The 26003-nt window shown below is 40.4% G+C and overlaps 1 protein-coding gene across 2 annotated transcripts in view; it reads right to left on the reverse strand.

The window, feature by feature from the left end:
- The window catches only part of WDR19 (WD repeat domain 19), a 92558-nt gene that overhangs the window by 11538 nt on the left and 55017 nt on the right, over positions 1 to 26003 (reverse strand). Inside the window, exons 22-34 of one of the 2 annotated variants that reach the window (XM_014827399.3) lie at positions 24239 to 24379; positions 24076 to 24158; positions 23515 to 23598; positions 21868 to 22014; positions 21419 to 21543; positions 19355 to 19467; positions 17521 to 17589; positions 10231 to 10308; positions 8806 to 8902; positions 6916 to 7040; positions 4130 to 4211; positions 2207 to 2357; positions 352 to 475 (exon numbers count right to left, since the gene is read on the reverse strand). In XM_014827399.3, the coding sequence (XP_014682885.1) occupies positions 352 to 475; positions 2207 to 2357; positions 4130 to 4211; positions 6916 to 7040; positions 8806 to 8902; positions 10231 to 10308; positions 17521 to 17589; positions 19355 to 19467; positions 21419 to 21543; positions 21868 to 22014; positions 23515 to 23598; positions 24076 to 24158; positions 24239 to 24379 (1419 nt within the window). Of the gene's footprint in view, positions 1 to 351; positions 476 to 2206; positions 2358 to 4129; positions 4212 to 6915; positions 7041 to 8805; positions 8903 to 10230; positions 10309 to 17520; positions 17590 to 19309; positions 19468 to 21418; positions 21544 to 21867; positions 22015 to 23514; positions 23599 to 24075; positions 24159 to 24238; positions 24380 to 26003 lie in introns of both variants that reach the window. The other variant, XM_044767699.2, reaches the window with a different exon arrangement.

Here is a 26003-nt window from a genome sequence, read left to right on the forward strand (position 1 = left end):
GAAGTTTATCTCAATAGACGGGTTGTTACGGGTGGACCTAGCAAGGTAAAGCAAATTGCACCAGGTTATACAGCCAGTAAGTGACAGAAAAAGGATTTAAGCCCAGGACCGTCTGATCCCCAAGCGTGCGCTATTCTGCCCCACAGCATCTTCTCGGTATCCACTTAGATTATTATATGCTTTGAATATAACTTTCAACATTGTTGACCATGAAATCATATGCTAAATGTTGCAGGAAATTCAAGGGATAAAACTTTCAGAAGTGAAGAAAATGTTGACACACATCAAGTATTCAAATGGGTTATATTTATATATACGCAAAGAAATGAAAATTATTATAAGGAAACTTACTGTTGCAATGCAATATGGGATGTTATTTTTACATTCAGGACAGAGGAGTTCACACTCTGGGAGAAGAAACTCGCAGAATGGACACGGGGTTGTGGCCTCTTCTGTCTCGGATGTATCGGGTCTCCTGTGAGGAAGAATCACGTCATTTCAAAACGCTTTCCTTTCCCTGTAAGATGGATAGCAGAGAGCAGGCGTATTTGGAAAACCAGGGACGCGTAACACACCTACTTCTTCACAGTCAGACTCCGAGACTAGAAATCCCTGCAAGCTCACCATCAGCCCCGCTCCAGCTCAGGAAGGGGGAAGAGGAATCAGGATCGACCAGTGTAGCATTACATGGGCCACACCGGGGAGCTGGAGTTCACAGCACAGTAAATGGCAGCAAACATGGGTGGGTCTTGCTGTCTCCTCTCTTCCTCTGCCATCGGAGTGGTGAACTTGCTGTTTCTCCTCTGTCTCTCCCTTTTGTGCACTGAAGTGGTAAAGGCTATCAGCGCCATCCAGTAGAACTTTTTGTGACAATGGCAGTGTCCTGACTGTGTTCTCCAATACAGTAGCCATGAGCCACAGGAAGCTCTTGAGCACGTGAAATATGGATAGTGTGAGGAACTAAATTTTAAGTTTTGTTCAACTTTAATTAAATAGCCACAGGTGGCTAGCAGATACCGTATTAGACACAGCTCTAGAACACTCCTGTGTGGGAGACAGATCACAGCATCTCTTCTAAGCTAGCACCGAGGCCAGCATGGCACTAAGTGTCAGGGTAAATGTACTCTGGCCCTTTCTCCGCACCTCACCCTCCATGCTGGCAGGTATGTTGGGTCAGCCTGATTTGGTCTGAAGCTACTTAAGCTTATCAGCTTAAAAAAAAGGGATCTTCCATGTCGCCCTGGCCAGCTTAGAGTTCTCTGCCAGGAGCCCAGCTGACAACACGGTGGTATTTGCTTCCATTTGCCATTACTGGTGCAGGCATCTCCCTTGGCTGAGGTCTGGGTCAAGATTCAGGCACACCTGGGTCCCTTGGTCATAATGAGTCCCGCAGGTACCCCAAATGCCATCACTACTGTGAATAAGTGGTAGTATAGCATTACTGCATGATTGCAATTACTGTTTCCTTTTGTAAACATTAGTGCTACTTTTTCCTAGTTCTCCTTTAGAAAAGTAGGCTGCTTAACTGCTTTCTGAAGGGAGCACCTGCCTTACATGCCTTTGGAACTACACAGGGTTTGGAAATGAACTGTATTCTAGCAATCGGCTGTGTAATTATTATTATTACACTGAGAAATATTCACTTTTTGTCCCTTTGTGGCAGATGTTGCTTCCTATCTAATAGCCATTTTTTTCTTTCTTCCTTGCCAAAAGAACTTTGTTTTTACTCAGCAGTATGCTTGGCAGCTAGAGTGTGGCAGAGTACTGGCCAGTGAGATGTAAATGGAAGTCCTGGGGATGGTGTCCTTCCTAAATAAAAAGGCAAAGACCTTTTTGTCTTTTAATTTCCTTACTTCTTCCTGCCTTGCACGAGGACGTGATGTCTGGAGTTGTGGCAGACAACCACAACTGTGCAACCATGAGGAGGAAACTCCCATGCTCTGGATGGCTGAGCTGGACGACAGATGGATCTGTCCTTGGTGGCATCAGGACCCAGCGGCACCAGCCTTGGACCATGATGCCTTGTATATGAGTCAAGTTATTCCTGAATCGTTCAAGCCATTGTTGGGTTTTCTACTGTTGGTAGCTGAATACAATCCCAATTGCTACCCCCTATCCATTTTCTTAGTGAATCTGCACATTAGCAGCCACATTTTGAAAAATACATTTGTGAAACATGATAGTAGAAATAGCTGTCACTGCCTACCTCACCATTGCCTCAATCTTCTTTTTGTATTTGGCGTCTACTTTGTTGCGGTACTCGGGCCTCATCAGCATAGCTGCAAAGCTGAAAGCAGAGTTCTTCAGGCCTGCTCTGTGACACTCGATCACAGTGGACGTCAGGATTGGCACAATGTCTGCAATACAAACGGGAGAGCAGAAGGCACATCGCCTCTACCGGCATGAATCTGTCCCTGTTTAGCAGGAAAACAGGATCACACCTCTCTACATTTCTCTAACAACCAGATAAGAGCTGTTTAATGAGGAAGGGGCACAGCAGGGCAGTCAAGCTAACTACTCATCAAAGTGTCTTTCCCCTGATGATGCTGTGCTTCGCCTTGTGACACCAGGACCTGCACTCCCTTTTGCATGGATCCCTCCACACCTCTGAGATACATGTTTGCATTTGACAGGACTGCTGATGAATGAGTAAGGGAGATTAATAACTTTATGCACTAACCTCTCTGCATGCATCTAATTATTTCTTCTGGACAGAAACCCAGAAGTTGAATTACTGGTTCAAAGAACATGACCTTTAAAAAAATTCTCAGCATAAATTGCCAAATTGCTTTCTAGAAAGGTCATACCAATGGCCATTCCCACCAGCAGTTGTGAGAGTGTCTTGCACCCTTTGCCAGCACGATATACAATTATTTGAAGTCTTTTTCATGTAACAGAAAGGAATACATTTAGAGAACAGGGGTTGGTGAATTATGACCCATGGGCTAAATCTGGCCTTCTGACTGTTTTTGTATGGCCCATGAGCTAAGAATAGTTTTTACATTTTTAAATGGTTGGAAAAAACCAAACGAAGAATAGTATTTTATGACATGTGAAAATTATATGAGGTTCACATTTCAGTGTCCAAAAAAATAAAGTTCTGTTGGAGCACAGCCATGCTTATTCATTTATGTCCTGTTTATGCCAAAATGGCAGAGTTGAATAGTTGGAACAGAGACCATATGGCCCCAAAGACCAAAACATTTGACATCTGGCCCTTTACAGAAAAAAATCTGCTGACTCCTGTCAGAGAATGTGACAAAATCTATTCACTGAATAATGTTATAACAACATGTAGAATACTGGAACCTTTATCAGAGGAAATGGCCTATAGTGGTTGAGAATAGAGTCAGACTTTTATTAGCTGACGATGTGATCTTGGGCAAGTGTTACTTCTCTTCTTTTGCTCCTATTTGCTTATCTGTAAAATAGGGAAAATAATAATGGTAACCAAGTGTGCAGTCTTGAGTCTGTTATCCTTAGAAAGACTTGCTTGAAAGGTTGGTCCTTGGCTGGCATTTGGCATTTTGGGAGATTTCTCACTATTTCCAGAACTGATGAGAGTGGCTCTCTGTGCCTAACTCTGTACAAACAATGTGGTTTACGCTGAACATCTGCTTTCTGGGAGTGTGGAAATTTGGTACATGCCAAGCAGGGGGTGCCTATGTGTCCAGCCCCCAGTACAACCCCTGGCACTGAGTCTCTCACAAGCTCCCCCCGGTAGATATCATTTTACGGGTGTTGTCCCACAGCTCACTGCTGGAGGGGTTAAGTGGTGTGACTCCACTTCGAGGGGACTCTTGGGAGCTTAACGTCTGGTCGCCTCCAGACTTTGCCTCATGTGCCTTTTCCCTTTGCCGGTCTTGCTTTGTATCTTTTTGCTGTGACAAATATTAGCCTTGAGCACTGCCGTATGTTGAGTTGTGTGAGTCCTCCTAGTGAATTATCAAACCTGGGGGTGGTCTTGGGGACCCCCGTTATACCACCTCATGGGGTTGGTGTAAGGATTAATGTGTTAATAAATGTAGAGAGCTTAGAACAGTGGCCGATCAAGTTAGTGAGTACAGATTTGATAATGCTGTACTAGGGCAGAAATGTGGATTATAAGCTCTTCTCAGACAGTACTTACGTGATGGAAATTTGCTAATGTTGTTTGCCACCCGAATAAGCATACGTGCCCCTTTCATATGATCTCCATTTTTAACATGAATCTGAAATAAATGACATATTTTACTCTTCTTAGAGACGTTGATTAACTCTAATTCATGCTTTATTCCCCCAAATAAACTCCTTGATTGTGACCCTGAACAGGATTGTCACAAGATCCTTGCAGCCTTACTTGGCTAATGCCGCTTGGGATTTCTCTTTATTTCTCCTCTGTCAGCAGCTGCTGCCTGGCACTTGGTCTCACTGGCCTCACCCCGACTCTACATCCTGCTTTTTACTTTGCCCTGAACCACTTGACATGAGTTCAAATCCCTGGTCCATCTCTTACTGGCCATTATTGGGGACTAATAATACCAACCTTCCTAAGTTGTTGTGAGACCTGAAGGGTGAGTCAGGCAGAAAGGGAGAGGATTCCTTGCTCAGGAAGAGGGCACTTGCCTGTGGTGAGGCAAAGGGGTGGCGATGGCTGGTGGGGCCTGAGATCGGGCAAGTACAAGGTGGGTGTGACACAAGGAGGGGGTGCACTTAGGATGAGATGAGGTGGCAGAGTCGGCATGGTCAGGCCATGTCTGCACCGCAGTCACCCAGGTAACAGGAGGTGGCCCACATGGCGGGGCAGTGGGGATGGAGAGAGGCAGGCAGACTAGGAGTGAGAACTGATATTTGGTGACTCCCAGGCGTCAGGTCTGAGCATGATGGATGATGGTATAATTTACTGAGCACTGCGACATAATTAGTAAAAATTAACTGAATCTAAAGAAGGGGAAGGGAAGGCCTGGCTGCTTGTCCTCCCTCACCCTCCGCTGACTCCCAGGGCCTCAGACTGCCCAGCTCAGCCGTCCGCACCCAAAGGTCCCAAGCTGTCCTTCAGCTAAAGTCCCTGTCACAGCTCTGGGGAGGAAGCATCTATCAAAGCCGAGCCTCCATTTCCCCTGAAACATGGATGACTCTTTAGTCTTTTGGGTCCAAGATACCTGTGACATTTTTACATCGATTTGTTCTTACTTGATAGGGTCTGATAGTTTCCCTTCTGATATCACAAGCAGATAAAAATTTTAGAAAATCTTGAAAATGTTTGGTGCTCACATAAGAGATGGGAGCAGAGGGGAAAAGTCACAAAGGTGCTGGCTCTTCAGCGGGAGGGGAGGAGGACGTCTGGTCCAGTGGAAGTAAGGGGCCGGAGGAAAAGAAAAAGACTCGAGAAGCATCCCCATGGCTTATTGGGGTAGAAAGCCCTGGTCCCGGAGGGCCTCTCACAGGACTCCTTACTTCTGCTCCTCATCTTCCACCAACTTGTATCTATCCCCCCCTGCACTCCTAAAGGCCCCACTTTGCTGGATTCCGTGCCCTCAGCACATTGGCACCACCACTCACGTCTGAGGCTGAGACAGACCCCCCTCCCCCTTTCTGTTCCCTTCTGTCTGACAGGAGTCCTCGCGCTGCTCTGAAGGGAAATGTACTCCTGGAGCTTGCAAGTGGGAATTCTAAACTTTCCCTTACAATCAGTGTTCCCGACCTGTGCAGCCGAAGGTGGCAGCCACTGGCCACATCTGGCCGTTTAAATTTAAAAATTAAAATTATATAAAATAAAAAACTTAATCAGTTGCATTGGCTGTATTTCAAGTGCTCCATAGCCAGGCTAGTGGCTGCCATACTGGGAAGCACAGATACCGAACACTTCTGTCACTGCAGAGACTTCTACTGGACACAGTGTTACCATAGACGTAATTAGGCTCTAAATCACTCATAACGTGACTACTTTATTCTAGGTACTTTCAAAGTTACATAAGCTCTTGTGGACTGGCCTGAAAACCAATCTATTACTGTTAATATGAGAAGACAGATTTTGATACAAATGAAAATTTAGAAAAATACGTAAGTTGGAGACTGCCTGTATCTTACAAAGATATGAGGGTATACTTAAATATACATAAGCATTTATCCATCATATAATGTTTATATAAATTGTACATACAAGTATTTGAGATTTGTATGCTCTGTTTTGTTTTTTATTGAAAATTACTGGTAAAAAAGCAGAATCGACAACTGGACATAAATATAAATGTGGTAAAAAAGTAATAAAAGGGTGCACACATGCATTTATAGAAGTAGAGAGGACACAACACAGTGTTAACAAGTGTTATATCGGGGTGATGCACGTAAAGGGGGAATTACCTTTTTCATTGTACTTTTTGATATTCTTTAAATATTCTCAGTGAATATGTATTATTTTTATATTCAGAAGAAAACTAAATACTATTAAAAATGGTAGAATTGTATAAAATCCACTATCTTAGAATTAATAAACTAGTAAGCTCTGGTTAAACAAAAATGTTTTAAGTAAATATTTTTTGTGTGTGACCAGGTAATACATTTATATGCTTCAAAATCAAAATAACATAAAATATATACATGGAGAACCCTGCTCGCCCACTTAGTCCCTCCCACCCTGATTGGGGTTTGGCACTGTGCCCCCTCTGCCCCACACCTTGTTCCCTTTAGGAAACTACTTTTGCTAGTTTTTGGAGTCTGTTTCTAATCTTGCAATGAATATATATTCATTCTAATTTTTGCCTTTTTGTACACAAAAGGCAGCATATTGTATAATTGTTTTGTATCTTGCTTTTTTCACTTAACAATATAGAGATCTAGGAAATCGCTCTAATCCAGTGGAGAGGGGCCCAGAGAGATCCCTATGGGTGTAAGCACACCTGGCAGGTATGTCCCAAGTCACTCCAAGAGCCTCACCTTCACTAGTATATAACTGTGCAGAATCATGAGGTTGGTGGCCATCTCAGCGGGAATTTTGATCTTCTGGGATTTAAGTTCTGCATACATACTGAAGAGAACGTCGTGTGCATTCCGATAGTTTCCTTGAAAAAAGGTGGTAAAATGACATTATTGCAAAAGATGAATGCTAGGGACTTTCTATGGCCCTCATTTTATTTTATTTTTATTATTTATTTTTGGTGAGGAAGATTGGCCCTGAGCTAACATCTGTTGCCAATCTTCCTCTTTTTGCTTGAGGAAGATTGTTGCTGAGCTAAAATCTATGCTAATCTTCCTCTATTTTGTATGTGGGATGCCGCCACAGCGTGGCTTGATGAGTGGTGTGTAGGTCCACGCCTGGGATCTGAACCTGTGAACCCCAGGCCGCTGAAGCAAAGCACACAAACTTAACCACTATGCCACCAGGCTGGCCCAAGCCCTCATTTTACGAATGGCTTTTGTTAATCATGTTATTAGCAATATCTTAATAATTTCTTACAAAAAGTAACTTAGTAGTTTTTCCGATTGTAATTGATGATTCTAACATCCAGCCAGTCCCTCAGGAAGAAAATGGGGGCATCCTAGATGTCTCACTCTTCGTTGGGGCATCCACTTGGCCCCAAAGTTCAATGGGTCATCGAGTTCTGAGTCTGCCTTCTTAAGTGTCTCAAATTTAGCCCTTCTCCCTGAGGCCCACTGCCAGTGCTTGTCATCATCTCTCTCTGTGGTAATGTATAATCAGAATTCCTTCTGAGCTTCATCTGCCTCCATTCTGAGGCCCCAAACCTCAAGGCCTACAGCATAACCCTCCCAAGGCCTACGGATCAAGTGCAAATTCCTGAGCGAGGACTTCAGTTCTTCAGGATCTGCCTGCCTACCTTTCCAACCTTATCTTTGCCCTTCCCCTCCTGCGCAGTCATGGTCAATGCCTCAGTGTCCCTGGCTCCTCCTTACATGCTGTTACTCTTCCCCGAACACCCCTTGCTCCCTCATCTCCTGCTGTCTCATCCTTTAAGAAATTAAGCTTTGAAACCCTTTGAAGCTTTCAGGTCTTCTCTCATCTCCATCCTCCAACTTCCCCCACCCCAACCCTCAGGATGAGGTGGATCCCCTTTCCTGGTGCCCTTTTAATGTATTTCTCTTTCTTTTCTGGCACTTATCACTGTGAATGTACTTTCTGTCTCTCCCATCGAATCATGAATCCTTGAGGATGGAACTGTGGCTCAGTTCTCTGAATCCTGAGCTCCTAGCAGTTATCTGACTGACACAGGTAAACATAGGCTGAATAAAGAATGACTTCTTTAATTCCATGTTTTCCAAAATTGTGTTCCATATTTATGAACATTTAAAAGAATCAGCTTGCAAAAATTAGTGAACATATCAGACTAATGCTATGACTTATTCAATAAATATTTACTAAGCATATAAGTGAACAGAACCAATCTGGAGATTCTATAAATAGCTCCTGCATACTATAAAGAACTAGGTCAATAATAACACCACATCGTCTTTCATCGTCTAGTATCTTTTATATTGTTAAGGCCAAATACATGGGATGGAAAGAAAGTGTTGTGAGAGTGCAGGAGGGGGCTGTGGGCTGGAGAGGCAGAGATGTCATCCTGGAGACAGAAACTGTGAGGCCGGGAAGGAGCAGAGGAAATAGCTCCTAACAAGAGAAGGCCTGAGAGGAGTTAATCTATATCCCCTGTGGGGGTGAATTATTTTACTTCTCTGAAACCTAGAAATGGTCATCCCTGGTCTTCTGGGTTCAAAGCAAGCCTAGAATTAGAAAGCCATGGGCAGAGAAGGGTTTGGGAGCTTGATTCTACTACTTGTTTGGGGAGAAAAACATGAATGTTAGGGACCTACCTGCAGACTGCTCTTCTCTGGCAATTATAATGGCAGTCCGGGCGGCTTCTCGGTACCGCTTCAGGGCCATGTACAAGCGGAACAGGTACTTGGCATCCTGACATACAAATCGTTAGAGAAACATCACTTTCTTCATTAGCTTAGGGGAGAAACACCTAAAATTTTGCATTTCAGTTAGAATCACACTTACTTTCCAGTAAGTGAGGATTGATAGTGTTTTAAAAAACCCAATGAATAAAGAATTTATCAAGTATTTAGTCAGAGTTTAATATGTGCCAAGTAATATTCTAAGTACTTGAGAAATATTAACTCATTTAAATCCTCATACCCTCCCTGTGAGGAAGGCACGATTATACACTAATTTCATTGATGAGAAACTGAAACACACCAGGAACTCTCCAGAGCCAGGATTTGAACCACAGCGATCAGGTTTCAGAGTCTATTCCTAACTCCACTCCATCGAGTTCTCTCAGATGTGCTTGAAATAGAAATGCATTCTTATACAGAGACCCAACTTTGCAAAATTTCAACAGTTTTTACAGTTACATAAATTTCTCGGGCCTATAAAATTTTCTTTGGCCTTTGACCATTTCTCATTCCTATTCTCTTTAAATCTAGACAGTTTCCCACACTGTTGATGTGATGCTGGTTTCTTGATTATTAGACTAAGTGGACATAGGCGAGGCAGTTTGGAGCAGTCTAAGGGCCGGTGCCCTTTGGCAGGTTAACTTGGCCTCCCTGGGTCTCGGGGTCTTTATCTCGGGGATCAGGATCACTACGATCCTCTCCAGCTATGACAGTCTAGTGCCTTTTCTCCAAATCAGTTACTTGAGTTCCTTCACAAGCAGATTCCCTTAAACACCCAAGCACTCGGGAAGAAAAAGCTCTGGGGGCGTTCTCAAAGGAGTCTGTCCTCATTAGGACTGAGAGAAGACCAACTTCTGCACAAACTTCAAGAAAGTCACATATTTTGAAGATACATTCTTAATGATTTATTTCTACTTTATATTTATAGTGAGTTACTTTTATGTTAAATATGGTTTCTATTAATTCCCATAATTTTTGAAATATGAACCAGGTACACTGATTTTTCGGGATTAATGCTCACTCATAGTTCTAATAATCACTTTTCATAGTTCCTGGAATAAATAAAACTCTATAACATTTGAGAAAAATTGCGGGTGGTGAGGTGTGTTATCTAGAGAGGTGTGGCTATTTCACAGGTGGCAGTACCGATTTCAAAAGGTGAATGTACACAATATCCTCTGAAATGCAGGGTCTGTCCAGATGACCCAAGACCACCTTCAGAGAAAAAATTTTATACATCTATGATGCAAAAGCCATAATAGGTAAAAACACAGCAGAATAAAGTCAAATCATAACTCTGATACTTAAGAATGCAAGTGAAGAACGCATTGTGAGCACCTTAGGCATGCCATCGTTCTCCCCCATCAGGTGGCCTATCAGCTGATTGGTCAGCAGCTCATCTTTGGCCTGACCGACCTGTTAGGAAGAGACAGAAACAGTAAATTCAGCCTCTTAAACCCACAACGAGGAGGGAAAAGGACAAATAAGTCTTCTGTTAAGGATATGGAATTTAAAAATCTATTAAAATACCTGTAGTCAAGTGCCGGGAACATGAAAACTCAGGGTCTTGCTTCATTCATTTGTAGAGTCTCCATTAATAAAAATCCATCTTTAGAAGCTATAGCTTTCATAAGTTGCTATATCAAAATACTGTATATTTTTTTACACGCAGAGAGAATATACTGCTTGGACATTTCAATAAAAACTTGCTTAAGGTAAGTGACTAGAACACCTAGAGAATAACATCGGACACAGGAATTGGGCCTATACAACAGTATGCTGCTGAGGGCCTCTTCTCCAGCCACTCCTTAAGGAAACGCACGTGCACTTGGCTACATATAATCTGAAGTAGAAAGAGCATGGCCATAGGAGCCCAGAAGAGGGCAGGCAGCTGGAAATGTGAGTGGGTTCTGGAGAGGGCCTTGGCTTGGGGAGCTAGATTTGAAAGTCCATCTCCATAAACATCAGAGTTAAATCACTGACGTGTTGGGTGGCATTGATCAGGAAAATGCAAGTACCAAATTGGAGGATGGAAATTTTTAGTTTTAGTTAGTAGGAATAATTACTGATATGATTAGGAGGCTTAAGAGCCTTGTGTCTATAAAAAAGAGGTGAGCCAAGAACACAACTGGAACTCAACCAAAAGGAACGAACACTGAACAGCGTGGCACTGTCCTCTTGTCATATTAATGATCTAGTGAGAAAAGCCCCTGGAAAATGGAGGAAACTGTCCTTAGGGACAGAGCAACACATCGCCCAGCTTGCTACACCTTGGGGGAAAGTGTAAGGAGAAGTTTGGAAGTTTTCTGTGCAGTAAAGAAGGATGAGATCAGCACACTTGAGCATAAAAGAGATTGTGGTGAGAACCGTGGGGTGGAGACGCTCTTCGGGCTGCAGAATTTCTACACACTTCACTGCCTGTGGTAGGCATCAGTGCAAGAAAGCTAAGCTTTTACAAATCTCTTGCCTCTGCTCCTGCCACCACTATAAGGAAAAGAAATGGCAGAGTTCATCATCTTGATGGCTTCTATGGATGGCTGTGGGTGAATAAGCCAATATGGAGAAATGGTTAAAGCAAGGGCTCTGGGGTCAGCCTGCCCGAGGCCAAAAAGATCACCTGTGTGGTCTTGAGCAGGTCACGCTTGGGACCTCAATGAGGATAAAGATAATACCTAACTCACAGAATTATTGTAAGGGTGAAATAAGTCAATACACATACAGGGCTTGGACCGGAGCTAGGCAGACAATGTTGCCAGATACAGAAAATAAAAATACAGGGCTCCCAGTTAAATTGGCATTTCAGAGAGCTGAGCACTCCCAAAGGGCTGGGATAGACGAGCAGGGCAGCCAGTAGGGAAGAGATGTGGCCACTCAGAATTGAGGTTAAAAGAAGCGTGGAGACAGAATGCTGAGGAACGCTTACATTTAAGGTTAGAGGAGCCAGTGAAGAAGGCCAAGAAGGGACTCACTGAGAAGCAGCTGGAGAACCAGAAGAAGCAGTGTTCTGAGGGAGTAAAAATTTCAAGAGAGATGTAGGAAAATAGTGTAAGATGCTGCCGTAAAATGCAGGAGGGTGAAGGCTGAGAAGAGACTTGGGTATTTAGCAAGCAAGAGAGATCAGTGGGGACCTTTTAGAGGTTTATGGAGTAGTGAAGGCCAAAGCTGACTGCAAAGAGATAAGGAAGGCCCCCAACACAGCTAACGGATACTGTGCAGCCGCACCTATCCTGTCCGTATCGTGGGTTCACGCAGGTAATGATTCCCAACTAGGGGGCTATTACTACCTCCCTCCCCTCAACACACACACCAAGAAGGTATTTCAGAACCTGGATGTGTAGAGGAGGGGGGTGGGGATGGGTGAAGTATGAACATTTTTAAGATGTTCTCAAATAACTAAGGCAGATGCCTTCTGGTTGGGAATAAGCAGGTGAAAATGTGCAGGTCATGAGAAAATGTAAGTCACAAGTAAGGTGATTTTTTTCCCAGGGGAAGGAGTCTCACGGTAGAAAAGAAAGAAAGGAATGGAGGATTGGGAAGGAAACTTATGTCACCTATATGGAGCTTTCACTGAGCTGGGGGGGTCAATGTGTTCAGATCAACAAACATTTACTGAGTGTCCACAATGTGCCGAACACTTGATAAAGAGATGAATCCCTGACCTTGAGGCACTATTAATCTGGAGGGCATTAGCTGTAATGGTAAGTGAGGTTCAAAGCACTTGCAGGGTTCTAAGGAGGGTGAAATTTCATCCAGAGGACAGTTCAGGAAAAGCTTCACAGGAAGTGGCATGTGAAGTGGGTCTTGTGTGTTGGGTAGGAGTGTGAGAGGCAGATAGGAGTTTGAAAGGCAGAGGTGGAGGGAGGATGTTCGAGGGGTAGGTGATGGCAAGAGCGAAGGAACAAAGCAAGGGGAGCTCTGACCTATTCAGGTGACAGTGGCCAGTTTAGCTGTAGCACAGGGCACGACCTAAAGAAGTCTAACTGGCAGTTTGGTTGGAAAGAAGACTTAGGTTAGTCCTAACTCTATTACTTTCTACTTGGGTGCCTTTTGGTTAGTCCTTTCACCTTCTGGGACCTCAGTTTCCTCATTAGTGAAATGGAGGTTAGACTGGATCACCTCCAGGGATGTCTAAGATTCTGTGATCCAGGAAGGATAGCTTGGGAACAAATTGTGAGGCAATGGCGAGTCACCAAAGGTTTTGCAGCTAGAGAATAAAATGATTCAAAACTAGACTTGAGAAAGATTATCAGGTAGTGAGGTTCAGAAGGAACTTGTCTGAGTGAAGTAATCCCAGTAATGGATAACAAATACAAATATGTGGGTTTTATATGACCTTAATAAAATTTAACAAAATATATAGAACTGGAGGTAGATACTGTGGGATTAAAGATAAAAGGAGAGAAATTTGATATCTGCACAGGGACTTCTACTATAGTTTTGTCTGATTTGATGGATTCCTTCAACTCTTCTGAGAAATGCTCCTACCTCCACTTCAACCGTGGGGTTCTAGTGGGACTTCCATGTCTTAGAGGAGCCCCTCGCCATGACCATAAGCGTCGTCTAGGGGTGGGAATTTGACCCAATTTGCCCAGGCACGACAGTTCAACCTTGTGGCCACCAGTAGACTGATCCTGGAATGGACACCTGAACCAACCAAATCAGAGCCCTTCTGGAATTAGGAATTTGGGACTAGAGTCTCGTCCCTCTTTGGTAGGAAAGAGGGGAGAAGCACTCTTGGGAGCTGCTGGCAGTCTTGATTCCAGCTTCCTGGAGGAAGTAGGCCTTAGAAAATGCTGTGCAGATGTAGAGAAAAGCAGAAAATAAGAGGCTATTTTTATAATAGCATTTTGTGAATGGCCAGAGAATAATTTCCACTCTTTAATAATTCCCTGCAGCTTCAAATTCAGGTAATTTTAGAAAACGAATACTAATATTTATGTCACAATAAAAATGTCAGCATTCTTACTGAAAAGGCTTAGAAATAGTGATCAACTCTGTAGCAGTGACTATTCCTAGCAACCAGATCGTGGTCTCTAAATAACACTTCTTACTAACAGGAACTGGAACTCCTTAAAGAAATGGCTGATTCCAGGACTGGGGCAAGAAATGGAATCTATAATATCTTGTTGTACCTCAGAGCAAGGAAGATATCAAAGATTAATAGGATTGTGTCAAAAGGAAGTAATACTCAATATAAAAGGACAATTTGGGAATCAAAAATAATATCAACTGCAATAGATTGAAATACATCAAATATGCTAAAAATCTATGAGGTCTAATGATATTAAAAACAAAAGCACCTCATTGATCACTTTTGGAGAATGTCAGGGAGCCAACTCATTATTCTGAAAACTAGTAAATAAAAGGGGAATAAAATCAAGTATTTATCCTGCTTTTCCTACCCTACTTTCCTTTTGTTCAGGGTAACCAAATAGCTGATGTGGAATTCAAAAGTAATGACAAAAATTAGTCTGTCACCATTTTGCAATTGCTAATAAAATAATGGATCTGGGTAATAAACATTAATGGCTGCTGAAATCATTAGGTGAAAGGTTGATGGGAAACCTCATAATGGATGGATCAGGCTGACTACACTCACACCCAATAATCAATCTTAACATCATAAAAAGAGAGATAATAAAAAATGATGGGCTGTTATGAACTGAATGTTTATGTCCCCCTGAAATTCATATGTCGAAGCCCCAACCCCCAATGTGATGGTATTTGGAGATGGGGCCTTTGGGAGGTGATTAGGGTTACATCAGCTCATGAGGTTGGGGCCCTCCTGGTAGGATTAGCCATTTTATAAGAGGAGGAAGTGAGAGAGATCTCTCCCTCTCTCTTCGTCTGCAAGCACTGAGGAAAGGCCATGTGAGAACACAGTGAAAAGGTGGTTATCTGCAAGCCAAGAAGAGCGCCCTCACCAGGAATCAAATTGGCTGGCCCCTTGATCTTAGACTTATCAGCCTCCAGAACTGTCAGAAGTAAATGTCTGTTGTTTAAGCCACCCAGTCTGTAGTATTTGCTATGGCAGCCTGAGCTGACTAAGACATACTGATATGATGAGATAGGAAGTACACGGCCTCATCTATGAGTTTTTCCAAAAATATCAAATCTATGTCTAATCAAGTATCTAGATTTAATTACTAGCTAGTGGGAAATACAGGAGGTAGAGAAACAAGTTAAATTATACCACAAGGATGCAATCAGCTAAATCTATATGTCAGAAATTCCTCAGGACAAATAACTTGGTTTCTTAACAAATAAATAGCAAGGGGGTAAGATAATAGGAGGGAGGGGTGGGGAGAGAGGGGAATAGGGTAGGGGAGGTGGGGTAAAAGGGAGAAGGGAAGAGGAGAAGCAGAAGAGAAGAGGAGATGGAGGGACGGAGAGCGATGGAGATTAAAAGAGACTTAAGGCACATATAAACTAAATCCAGTGCCAGGAGCTTCTTTGGATATGATGTGAACTAACCAGCTGTGAAAAAGCATTTATGAAACAGTTGGGGAAATTTGAAGCCTAACTAGATCTTTGACAATATCAAGAAATTATTGTTGGAGAAACTGGAACCCCAAAATACATTGCTGTTGGGAATGTAAAATGGTATAGATGCTTTGGGAAACCGTTGGGCAGGTCCTCAAAATGTTATAGAGTTAACATATGGCTTAGCAATTCTACTCCTAGGTGCATACCCAAGAGAAATGAAAACACATCCACACAAAAATTTGTGCCCAATTTTCAACAGCAGCATTATTCATGATAGCCCTAAAGTGGAAACAACCCAAATGTGTATCAACTGATGAATGGATAAATACAATGTATATAGTCATACATAGGAATATTATTCAGCCATAAAAAGGAATAAAGTACTGATACTTGCTACAACACAGATGAACCTTGAAGATACTATGCTAAATGAAAGAAGCCAGACACAGAAAGTCACATGTACAGTTCCATTTAAATGAAATGTCTAGAATAGGCAAATCTATACAGACAGAAAGTAGATTATACTATATAATACATATAATATAGTCATTGAGACAGTGTGGTATTGGTACAGGATAGACTAGTCAATGGAAGAGAATAAAGAACCCAAAACCAGACTCACACATATATGGTCATTTCATCTATGTAAATGCTCCATAGTAATTCAGTGGGGGAAAGGATAGTTTTTTGATAAATGGTGCTGGATTGACTGGCTATCCATGTGGAAAAGAAAGGTCCTTGACTCCTACCTCACACCACACACAAAAGTTAATTCAAGATGGGCAAAGACCTCAATAAGAGAGCTAAAACAATCAAATCTCTGGAAGCACATAAGACAAATATCTCATGACCATGAGATAGGCAAAGATTTCTTAAATAGGACTAAAAAGCACTAACCATAAAAGAAAAGATGCATAAGTTGGACTTTATTAAAACAAGAATTCCTATCATCAAGACACCACTAGAGAATAAAAACACAAGCCACAGCTCGAGAGACTTTCATAATATATAATAAAGTCCTTCCAATCAGTAAGAATAAGATGAGATGATACAATTAAAAATTAGAAAAAAGATTTGAATAGCACTTCACAAAAGAGGATATTCAAATGGCCAATAAACATATGAAAAGGTGCTCAATATCACTAGTCTTTAGAAAAATGAAATAAAATCATAATGAGATACCACTACACTTCTATAAGAATAGTTACAATGAAATAGACTGAGAAGTATTGGTAAAGATGAGGAGCAACTAAATTCTCTTGCATTGCTGGTAGAGAGCAAATTGGTACAAGTACTTTGAAAAAAATGTTTGGTAGTACCTACTATTGCTAAAAATGTGTATATCCTATGACCCAATAATTCTACTCTTGGATATATACCCAATAAAACTAGTGCTTATGTCCACTAAAAGATATATGAACAGCTTTATTCATAACATGCCCAAACTGGAAACAACCTAAATGTCCATTAACAGAATAATGGGTAAATAAATTGTGGTATGCTCATAGTGGAGTACTACACAGCAATGAATAAGAATGAACTATGGCTACATGCAGTGACACAGATGCGTTCGCAGACTTAATGCTGACTGAAAGAAAGTGGACACAAAAGAGTATATATGTATAAGTCCACTAATATGAAATTCATAAACAGGTAAAACCAATCCATAAGGATGGAAGTCAGAACTGTGGCTACCCTTGGTGAGGGGCACTGACTGGGAAGCAACACGAGTGGGCTTCTGGGGAGCTGGAAATGCTCTCTATCTTGATCTGGGTGGGGGTTACACAGGTGTACATATATGAAAAAATTAACTGAGTTGTATACTTAGGATTTGTGCACTCTACTGTATACAAGTTACAACTAAAAGAAAATCCAAAAGTTCGTATCTTTTAGAGAGAGATTTTGTGTCCACAAATTAAATGACACGATGTCTGTGATTTGTTTTAAAATAATACAGGGAAAGAGGGTGGGGGTATGAGCAAAATAAGACTGGCCATGTGTTGACAGCTGTTGGAGTTAGATGATGGGTGCAAGGGAGTTTGTTACACTGTTTAGTCTACTTTTGTGTATGTTTGGAAATGTTTCCAAAAAGTATTTAAAACTATTGACGATATCAAAAGTTTCCTTACAGAGTTGACTTACAGTTTCAATTGCCATTTCTATTGCTGCATTATCTTCTGAGCTTGGACATTTCAGGAAGTGTTTAAGTGCCTGAAATGAGAATTGTATAGCAATTAAAAATTTCCAGACTTCTTTCACTTTGGGAAAAACAAAGCATTCACACACACAAAGCAATTATAGTTTGTGTAAGTATCTTCATCTCAACCAAGGGCTTGTACAGTGCTGGGTCTTAAAATATATACTTAAAAGACTGAGAGCAATTTAAAAAAATGGAAGGATCCAGTTGACCCTCTGAAGAACCTACTTCTGATTTCTGATGAAATAAAAATGAAAAATGTACCCTCTTTCAGTAGGAAGATTTAATTATTTTCATTCATTTATTCATTCAACAAATATTTACTGACAAGCTGCTACCATGTATATAAGACTGTGCTGGACGCTATGGAGAATACTAGGAAGGAAATGATATAGCCCCTCCTTTTGTATTATGTACAATCTAATTGGGGAGATCTGTGTGATGTGATGATGATAGAAGGAATCAATTATTTTAAGTCGTAATTGTCTAACTCCTAAATACCACACCACCACATCTATGAAGAAATTTAAGGCTATAAAAGTTTAAAAGACAAATACGCCGGGGCTGGCCTGGTAGCATAGTGGCTGGGTTCACGTGCTCTGCTTTGGCAGCCTGGGGTTTGTGGGTTTGGATCCTGGGCATGCACCTACGCACCACTCATCAAGCTATGCTGTGGCAGCATCCCACATACAAAACAGAGGAAGATGGGCATGGATGTTGGCTCAGGGCCAATCTTCCTCAGCAAAAAGAGGAAGACTGGCAATGGATGTTAGCTCAGGGCCAATCTTCCTCACAAAAAAAATAAAGAGAAAGAAAAAGAAAAAAAAAGACAAATAAGCAGTATAGCCAGTTGGTTCTATAGGTGCTCTGAGGAAGAAAAGATGGTTAAAATGGGGATGATCCTGAAGGTGTCACAGAAGAAAAAGGCCTGGAAGATGAACAGGTCTGCGGTAGGTGACAAAGAGGGCAGAGAAGAATCTAGATGAAGAACAAGGATGGGAAAAGGCTAGTGGGAATGTAGGATTCTTCAGGGGATGCCAGATTGGGAAGGTCAGGCTGGTTGGTCAAATTGTGGAAATTCTCTTGAGCTAAGGAGTTTGGACTTAGTATTTAAGAGGCCATAAACAGCAAATTGGTGACCTGAAGGCTGAATTCACACACAGACATGTTTCTTTGGCCAGTGAGGTATAAACAAATATCTGGGCCCATATTTTAAAGTAGGGAGGCTCAGGCTTCTATTTCTCATGAAAAATTAAATGATCTTGCATTACTGGGCCCAAACTCCTGAATGGCAACAAGTTTCCAGAGGTGAGCAGCAGCTGTGCCCTTCAAACAGAACAGGTGCCATGCAGCATCACCATCCTGTCACACCATGAGCGCACAGCATCACCCACAGCTTCATTTATTTATGTCCTTTGTGAGAAACATAACCCGTGCTTTTGGGGCTCTTTAGTAATGAAAGCGACTACCATTTGGGGAACAAAATGGAGGATGAGTTATAGGGAGAGAAACTAAAAACAGGGAAAATAGGAAAATACTGCAAAAATCTAAAGTGAAGTGACCCTGGTTTGGATTAAGTTGACGGAAGTTAGAATGAAAAGAGAGAGACGTGAGAGAGATTATGAAGGAAGAATGTGACTGGGTGTGGCAGAGAGGGGAAGATTTTAAAATTGACTTTGAGATTTCACACGTGGGTGTCTGGGAACACAAGATACTTAAAAATAAGTCTTATACTCGTTCCTGCGGAGTCCACTGCATGTTTTCTGGGCAAATACTAACTCGTGAATATTGGCCACACAGCAAGAAGAATTTTCCAGCTTGAAAATGTCTTTTTTCTCCTTCAAAATATAAGGCAATGCTTTGGTAGTCTTCATTAGTAGTGTCTTCAGAACCTACAACAGAAGCTCATTGAGTAATACATCTGAGTAAAACTTATTTTACGTTAGCAATAAAAGGTAAACAAGATCTTAAAAACGGCTGATCTAAAAGGAGGTGATTAAAAACTTTCAACAGCAAATAGCAATGTTATTATCAGTGCCTGTTTTCATCACAAAACACACTCATCACAATTACCCCACAAATCAACTCTGCTCCGTCTTCTCTTCACTCTACACAAGACTCAGGAGAGGAATTATGAGGCTTTGTGAGAATCTAGGTTACGGTTTGACATGACCCTTAGTGACCTTTACCATTCTTTAAGAGTCTCAATCGCGTTTCCTAAAACAACAGGAACAACTAGGACTATAATCTCAAGCACCAATTGCCTGGAGTTGCAGAACAAGCAGAAGCCAAGTTCCCCGTAATACGCATGAACCCGCCCCCCTTCCTCAGCGACGCCTGCTTTAAACAACAGTCTGTCTGCCTTTGTCAGACAAGTAAGGAAGATGACAGTCAAGTGGACAACAGATGTTCTGTTTTTCCTTTATCACTGCTTTTCTTTTGGTTTGAGGCTTAAACATATTAAGCACAGAGGAAGAAGGAGCTCAAAGCTGCTGGCGTGCCACTCACTGTTTACATTTACCCACGGGAGCTGGAGGCTCAGGACGCTAGCCAAGCGACATCCGCCCTGTGCCTCCAGCCCAAGGCAGATGTGAGTTTATAAGAGCAGCGGGTACAGAAAAGTGGAGAGAAGTGTGTGTGTTGTTCTGGGGGTGGGTGGGGGTGAGTATGTACATGATATAGGATAAGCCACATCCGTACGAAATTCGAAAAACTGAAGTGTGTTAGTGCAATGGTGATTTGTAACATTAGGACAGAAGTGTCATCTGTCAAGTTAAACATGAATAATTCTAATGTTGCTTTTATCGGTACTTCTTTTTTTTAACTATTTATTTTCAGTAATTATCTGAATGACTTCCTAAGATATTAGAAGACGCTTTTACCTATTTGTTCCCTGACAGACTGAAACAAAAGTTTTCTCATGACTCCTATCATCAATTCTTATGGGCATTTTGTGAATTTTAAAAAACAAAATCACACAAAAGGACAAGTATTTTATGATTCCACTTATATGAGGTACCACGAATAGTCAAATTCATAGAGACAGAAAGTAGAACAGCGGTTACCAGGGGTTGAAGGGAACAGGGAGTCACTGTTGAATGGATACAGAGTTTGAGTTTAGGATGACGAAAAAGGTCTGGAGATGGATGGTGGTGATGGTTGCACAATGTGAATGTACTTAATGCAACCAAGCTGTACACTTAAAAATGGTTAAAGTGGTAAATTTAAGTTATGTATGTTTTACCACACACACACACAAACAAAGCAAAACACCACCACAAGTAATGGCCCATAAAATGAAAATCTGAAAGTTCTTTCAGTAGTTTCTAAGAGTAATTGCAAACATGGGAGGAAAACCTATAAGCAGGTGTTCTCAGGTTATAAACTTCTCTTTTGGACTTTCAGAATCTTTAAAGACCACGTCTTGCGTATATCACTCTTCTTCAAAGTAATCATATATTCTTAATTTGTAACTCAATTTAAAAAATTTATGAAAACATTCACTTTCTCAAATATCATTCTGCATGTCCTGTCACCTTCGTTTTGGAAGATTGCTTTCCCACTGGTTGATCAATAGCAGGATGTGGGAAATCTGGTCTCTCTTGGAATTCACCCAGAAAACCTTAATTTCTGAAAACGGTCTTATAATTCCATCTTACCTTTAAGGTGATAGCAGGGATCCTGGAATCTGACAGGTAACATATGGATACGTGTGTGTCTATGTCTAAATGGTGTGTGCACGTGTGCTTGAGGGTACATCAATCTGACCATTAGATCATAAGAGTCAAAGTGTTTCTATGATAAAAATCTTAAAGAGAAATTAGGGAAAATAATGATATTTACCGATAATGTCTGCATATATTTCCATTTTGTTGTGTTGCTGAGCCAGTGTGAAAGCTTCATTGTTACATTTGGACATAACGAGAAACTGGATGGCAGACCCATAGTCACCTAACTGTAGAAAAAACCTAAAACGAAGTACTTTCATTAGCTTGACTCATTAAATTAAGTTTGTTATTTACAAAATAAAATCTTTTTAAACCATGAGAAATCATTTCAAAATAAAAGTGTATTAGTTAAACTGCAGTTCTATACTATATGCTTATATCTGACAAACATACTCTCATATGCTGACCACAACAAACAGTATTTGAATTTAAACATTTGGACCTAATAAAAAAGGTAGGAAAAAATAAATATTCCATTTGAATTTATTTATTTGATAAGAGGAAGTGGGCCCTTCTTTTAACGCTAGTTTTTGGAAGTCCAAAAATATTAATGCATTATGTTACCTGGCCACCATTTTGGCCCCATCCAGAGACTGGGTCTGTCTGACAACACTGACGGCCTTTTCAGGATTGTTGAGATGGTCCAGATAGATGCGGATTACACTGTTCCATTGTTTTGCATTCTCATACGCCAGAACAGCTTCTTTGTATCTATAAGAAATACTCAGTTCGGACAAACTTTCTTAACACTGTCACAATTGGGGGAAAAATGTCAAGAAATGTTTGAGACACTTTTGTCTTTTATTGATGGTGGTTGCTTATTTTTCTTGAACTTCTTTGTTTTTCATCAGAAAGAATACCAGGAAGCATCTCACTAAAATGTTCTTCTTAGGGGTTTATAAACGAACAGTAAAATACCAATATTGAATTGTAAATACCAGTATTGAACACTAAAATACCAATATTGAATTCACCAAATGTGAAAATGAACACATTTCAATATCTATGTAATTTTTTACATTTTACTTGGTTTTTTTTGACTGGGAAGATTATAAGAGTAATATAGGCTTATTTTAGAAAACAGAAAATATGGAACTTTTCACAATTAGAGCTGTAGTTTAACAGTGATATATAAAATCTTTGTGTGTCGACCTCTAGATGGAGCTCAAGACTTCTCTTCAGTCTCCATTAACTCTCCAGCTCTTTCCATTACAACAAGACATTCAGTGTATAAATATCTATTTCCTAAGGTTACTTTTCTGAAAGTGGAGGGTATTAACCTTTAAAAATCTCTTAATACCTATTGCCAAATAGCTTCATAAAGGCTTTAGAAATTTACCCCCCCATCAGTCATGTATAACAAATGCATGTTTGCGTGTGTGTGAGGAAGACTGGCCCTGAGCTAACATCTGTGCCCATCTTCCTCTATTTTATGAGTTGGACGCCTGCCGCCACATGACTTGATGAGCGGTCTGTAGGTCTGCACCTGGGATCCGAACCTGTGAACCCCAGGCCGCCAAAGCGGAGTGCGAGAACTTAACCACAACATCATTGGGCCACCAACAAGTGCATTTTGACAGTATGATCATTAGTTTAAAATAAATCCCAATATGATAGGTTAAAATGATATACTGTTGCTTTAATTTACTATTACTGAAGTAGGACTCTTTCGTGTTCGCATGAAATACAATTTCAGAATTGTATTTCCTCCTCTGGGACTCCTCCTTGTCTTTGGCCTATTCCGTCCTAGCACCTTTGAGTTTCTTGTACGAAGTTGCAGGAGATCTTTGTTTATTTAGGATGGTAACTGTCCACAGCTGTATTTTAATACTGTTTTGTGACTTAAATGGTGCAGCTATAGGTGTGGAATTCACATCTTTTCACTTTTCTTTCCCTCTGCATCACTAAGTTATCCTCTTTCATAAAATGACTATCCCTTAACTTCATTTTCACGTCATATTATATCAAAATTCCAACTTCTAGTATTTAACCCTCAAATAAAAGGAAATACCCTCAAATAAAATGAACATATAAAGGATCGACTGAGGCATATGAAGTATGAGGAAAATTCAATAGTCTGCCATGTCAGGCCAGGTGAGGGGTAAAGACGATTTTTGTCTTTCTCAACTTTGCCTTTCTTAGAGGGTTGCAAATACTAACAGTTAGTTTATAAAACATTAAATTTGTGTAAATTTGAGAAAGTGTGCAAACCTTCCGTCTGCTTCTTTAGCTTTGGCATACTGCAAGTGAATCTTTGGAGAAGAAACATGAGGCAGAAGCTCACCAACTTTTGCCCTAGAAAGGTAGGTTTAGGAGAGTATCAGCACCATAGTCACCCCCAAAGGAGCTTCCTACAATCAAATGTTAGTCTTTAGGATTCAAAAAACAGTTAGCATGATCTTTCTAAAATCTTGGCTCCTACAGGTAAAAGATTTAACAGGTTTTTCTCTTGACCCTCCACCACCAGCCCACCCACTGTGGGAAAATGAAGGTTAGTTCATTAACAATTTGGGGCAACAGGGCTTTTTTTTCCCCTAGTAATTTATCTGATCCGGATTTCCCCATACCAAACCAAGTGAATGTGGTATTCTCTGGAAAAAGAACTACAAATACGAACTCATATAAGAAAAGAAAAAGGAGATGGAAGGAAGGCCCAGATAGGCAGAACAGGACGTACAGACAGGCAGGAGGAGCAGCAAGGAAAAAGGCGGGGAGACCATCGGACCCATTCACTTTCACACTTGCTCAGAACAAATTCCAGCAAATTCTTACCAGTTCTTACAGCGGATGTAAACAGATGCTGCTTTGTCATAGTAGAGACCTTTTTCATACAGTTGGGCTGCTTCTGAAAATTGCTAAAATAATATGAGATTATTAAAGTACTCAATTTATTATGCCTAAGATCACATGAATATTTGCACACAGAAAAGCTCACCTTCATATTCTCCAGGATGGCTCCACAGTCTCTCTTAAGGACCCTGCTGGGATGCTTGAGGGCTTGGTTAACCCCTCGGCGTATGTCTCCCATTCTTATGGACATCTGGGCCACTCCAGCCAGACACACTTCATCATGCTCCTGTAAGGATAAGGCCGATAACTAACAATCAGACCCAAACTTAAAATGATGTATTTCAGCCAAACAATTAATTTAAATTTAAAACGAGCCCAAAGGTTATGGTCTACTTTCATTAATCTTTTCAGGCAAATCTAAAGATTTTGAAGTAACATTGAGTCTTTTTTTAAAAATCATCTGTTACAAAGTTATATTTTTTTTCTTCAGATGTCTAGATATTTTATGCTTATGATCAAATTTTTACTATCCCTTGTCATGATGCCTTGCATATCTTTGTATGTCTTCTTGGTATAAAATTTTATGTAAGAAGTAATATAGTGGATATATAACATAAACGCTATGAATAAAATTAAGAGGAAAAAACTGTTTATCAAATTGAAGATTTCTCTACTAGGCATAAGTAAACATTAAAAACTTTATTAATTTATTTAAAATTGTTTAATTCATTAAAGATAGCTAAAGAACTCTTCAAGTAACCAATCTGCACTAGTAAAATGTAATATCAAATTACATTTTATGTAAAGCAGCACATCTAGTAGAACATTCTGTGATGACGGAAATGTTCTATATCTGCACTGTCCAACATGGTAGCTAATAGCCACAAGTGGCTACTGAAACATGGCTAGCATGACAGAGGAACTAAATTTTAAATGTTATTTAATTTTAAATCATTTAAATAGCCACATGTGGCTAGTAGTTACTGTATTTGAGAACACCGATAAAGCATGAACTAAAACAGACGTAGCCAAAGAAAATGTCAAAACCCAAGAGATAAATGAGCAAAGGACATGATTAGACAACTCATAAAAATATAGACACAACTGGCCAACAAATAAATAAAATGTACTCAACTTCACCAATAATCAAACACCCATAAAATATTTTTTGCTAATCAAATTGGTAGAGATAAAACGATTGATAACATTCAGTGTTATGAGAATGTGGGGGAGATGGACACTTTCATATACAACTGATAGCTGTACGAATCACTACAATTTTTTTGGAGAGCAATATACAAATTTTAAAGCACACATTTTATGACCTAGAAATCCTACCTGTAAGAATATATCCCTCATAAATACTATCTTAGGTAGTTAAAGATACACATACTAGGCAGACTATTCATTGCAGTGTTTTTGATTGTAAAAAAAACCCAAAACAAACTATAATTCAATAAGGGAGTGGATGAAAAAACTATGGTACATCCAAACAATGGAATATTAGACGCTCTTAAAAGATTAAAACAGATTCGTATGTATTGACTTGGAAAGACCATGAAGAAAGCAAAATGCTGCTTTTCACAGAATTGATTCTCAGGTGATCTATGCTGAATGAATGAAAAAGAATGATTTCATATTTAGAAAAATCCACATTACATACCTAGTTGTATGCTTAGAAGAGACTCTAGATGGAAATACATGAAATCATTAATAGTGGTTACCATTAAGGGGTGTGGATATAGAAGAGAATGTTGGAATCTCACTTTTCATGTTAACATACTTTGGTGATTTTTTAAATTGACTATAATGAAATTGTATTATTTTTGTAATAGAAATGTTAAATATAAAACAGAAAACAAAAAGATTTTCAACCTTTGCAAGACATCACCTAACTTTAAAACATCAAT

Source organism: Equus asinus, chromosome 3 (genome assembly GCF_041296235.1).
Source record: "Equus asinus isolate D_3611 breed Donkey chromosome 3, EquAss-T2T_v2, whole genome shotgun sequence".
NCBI lineage: Eukaryota > Metazoa > Chordata > Mammalia > Perissodactyla > Equidae > Equus > Equus asinus.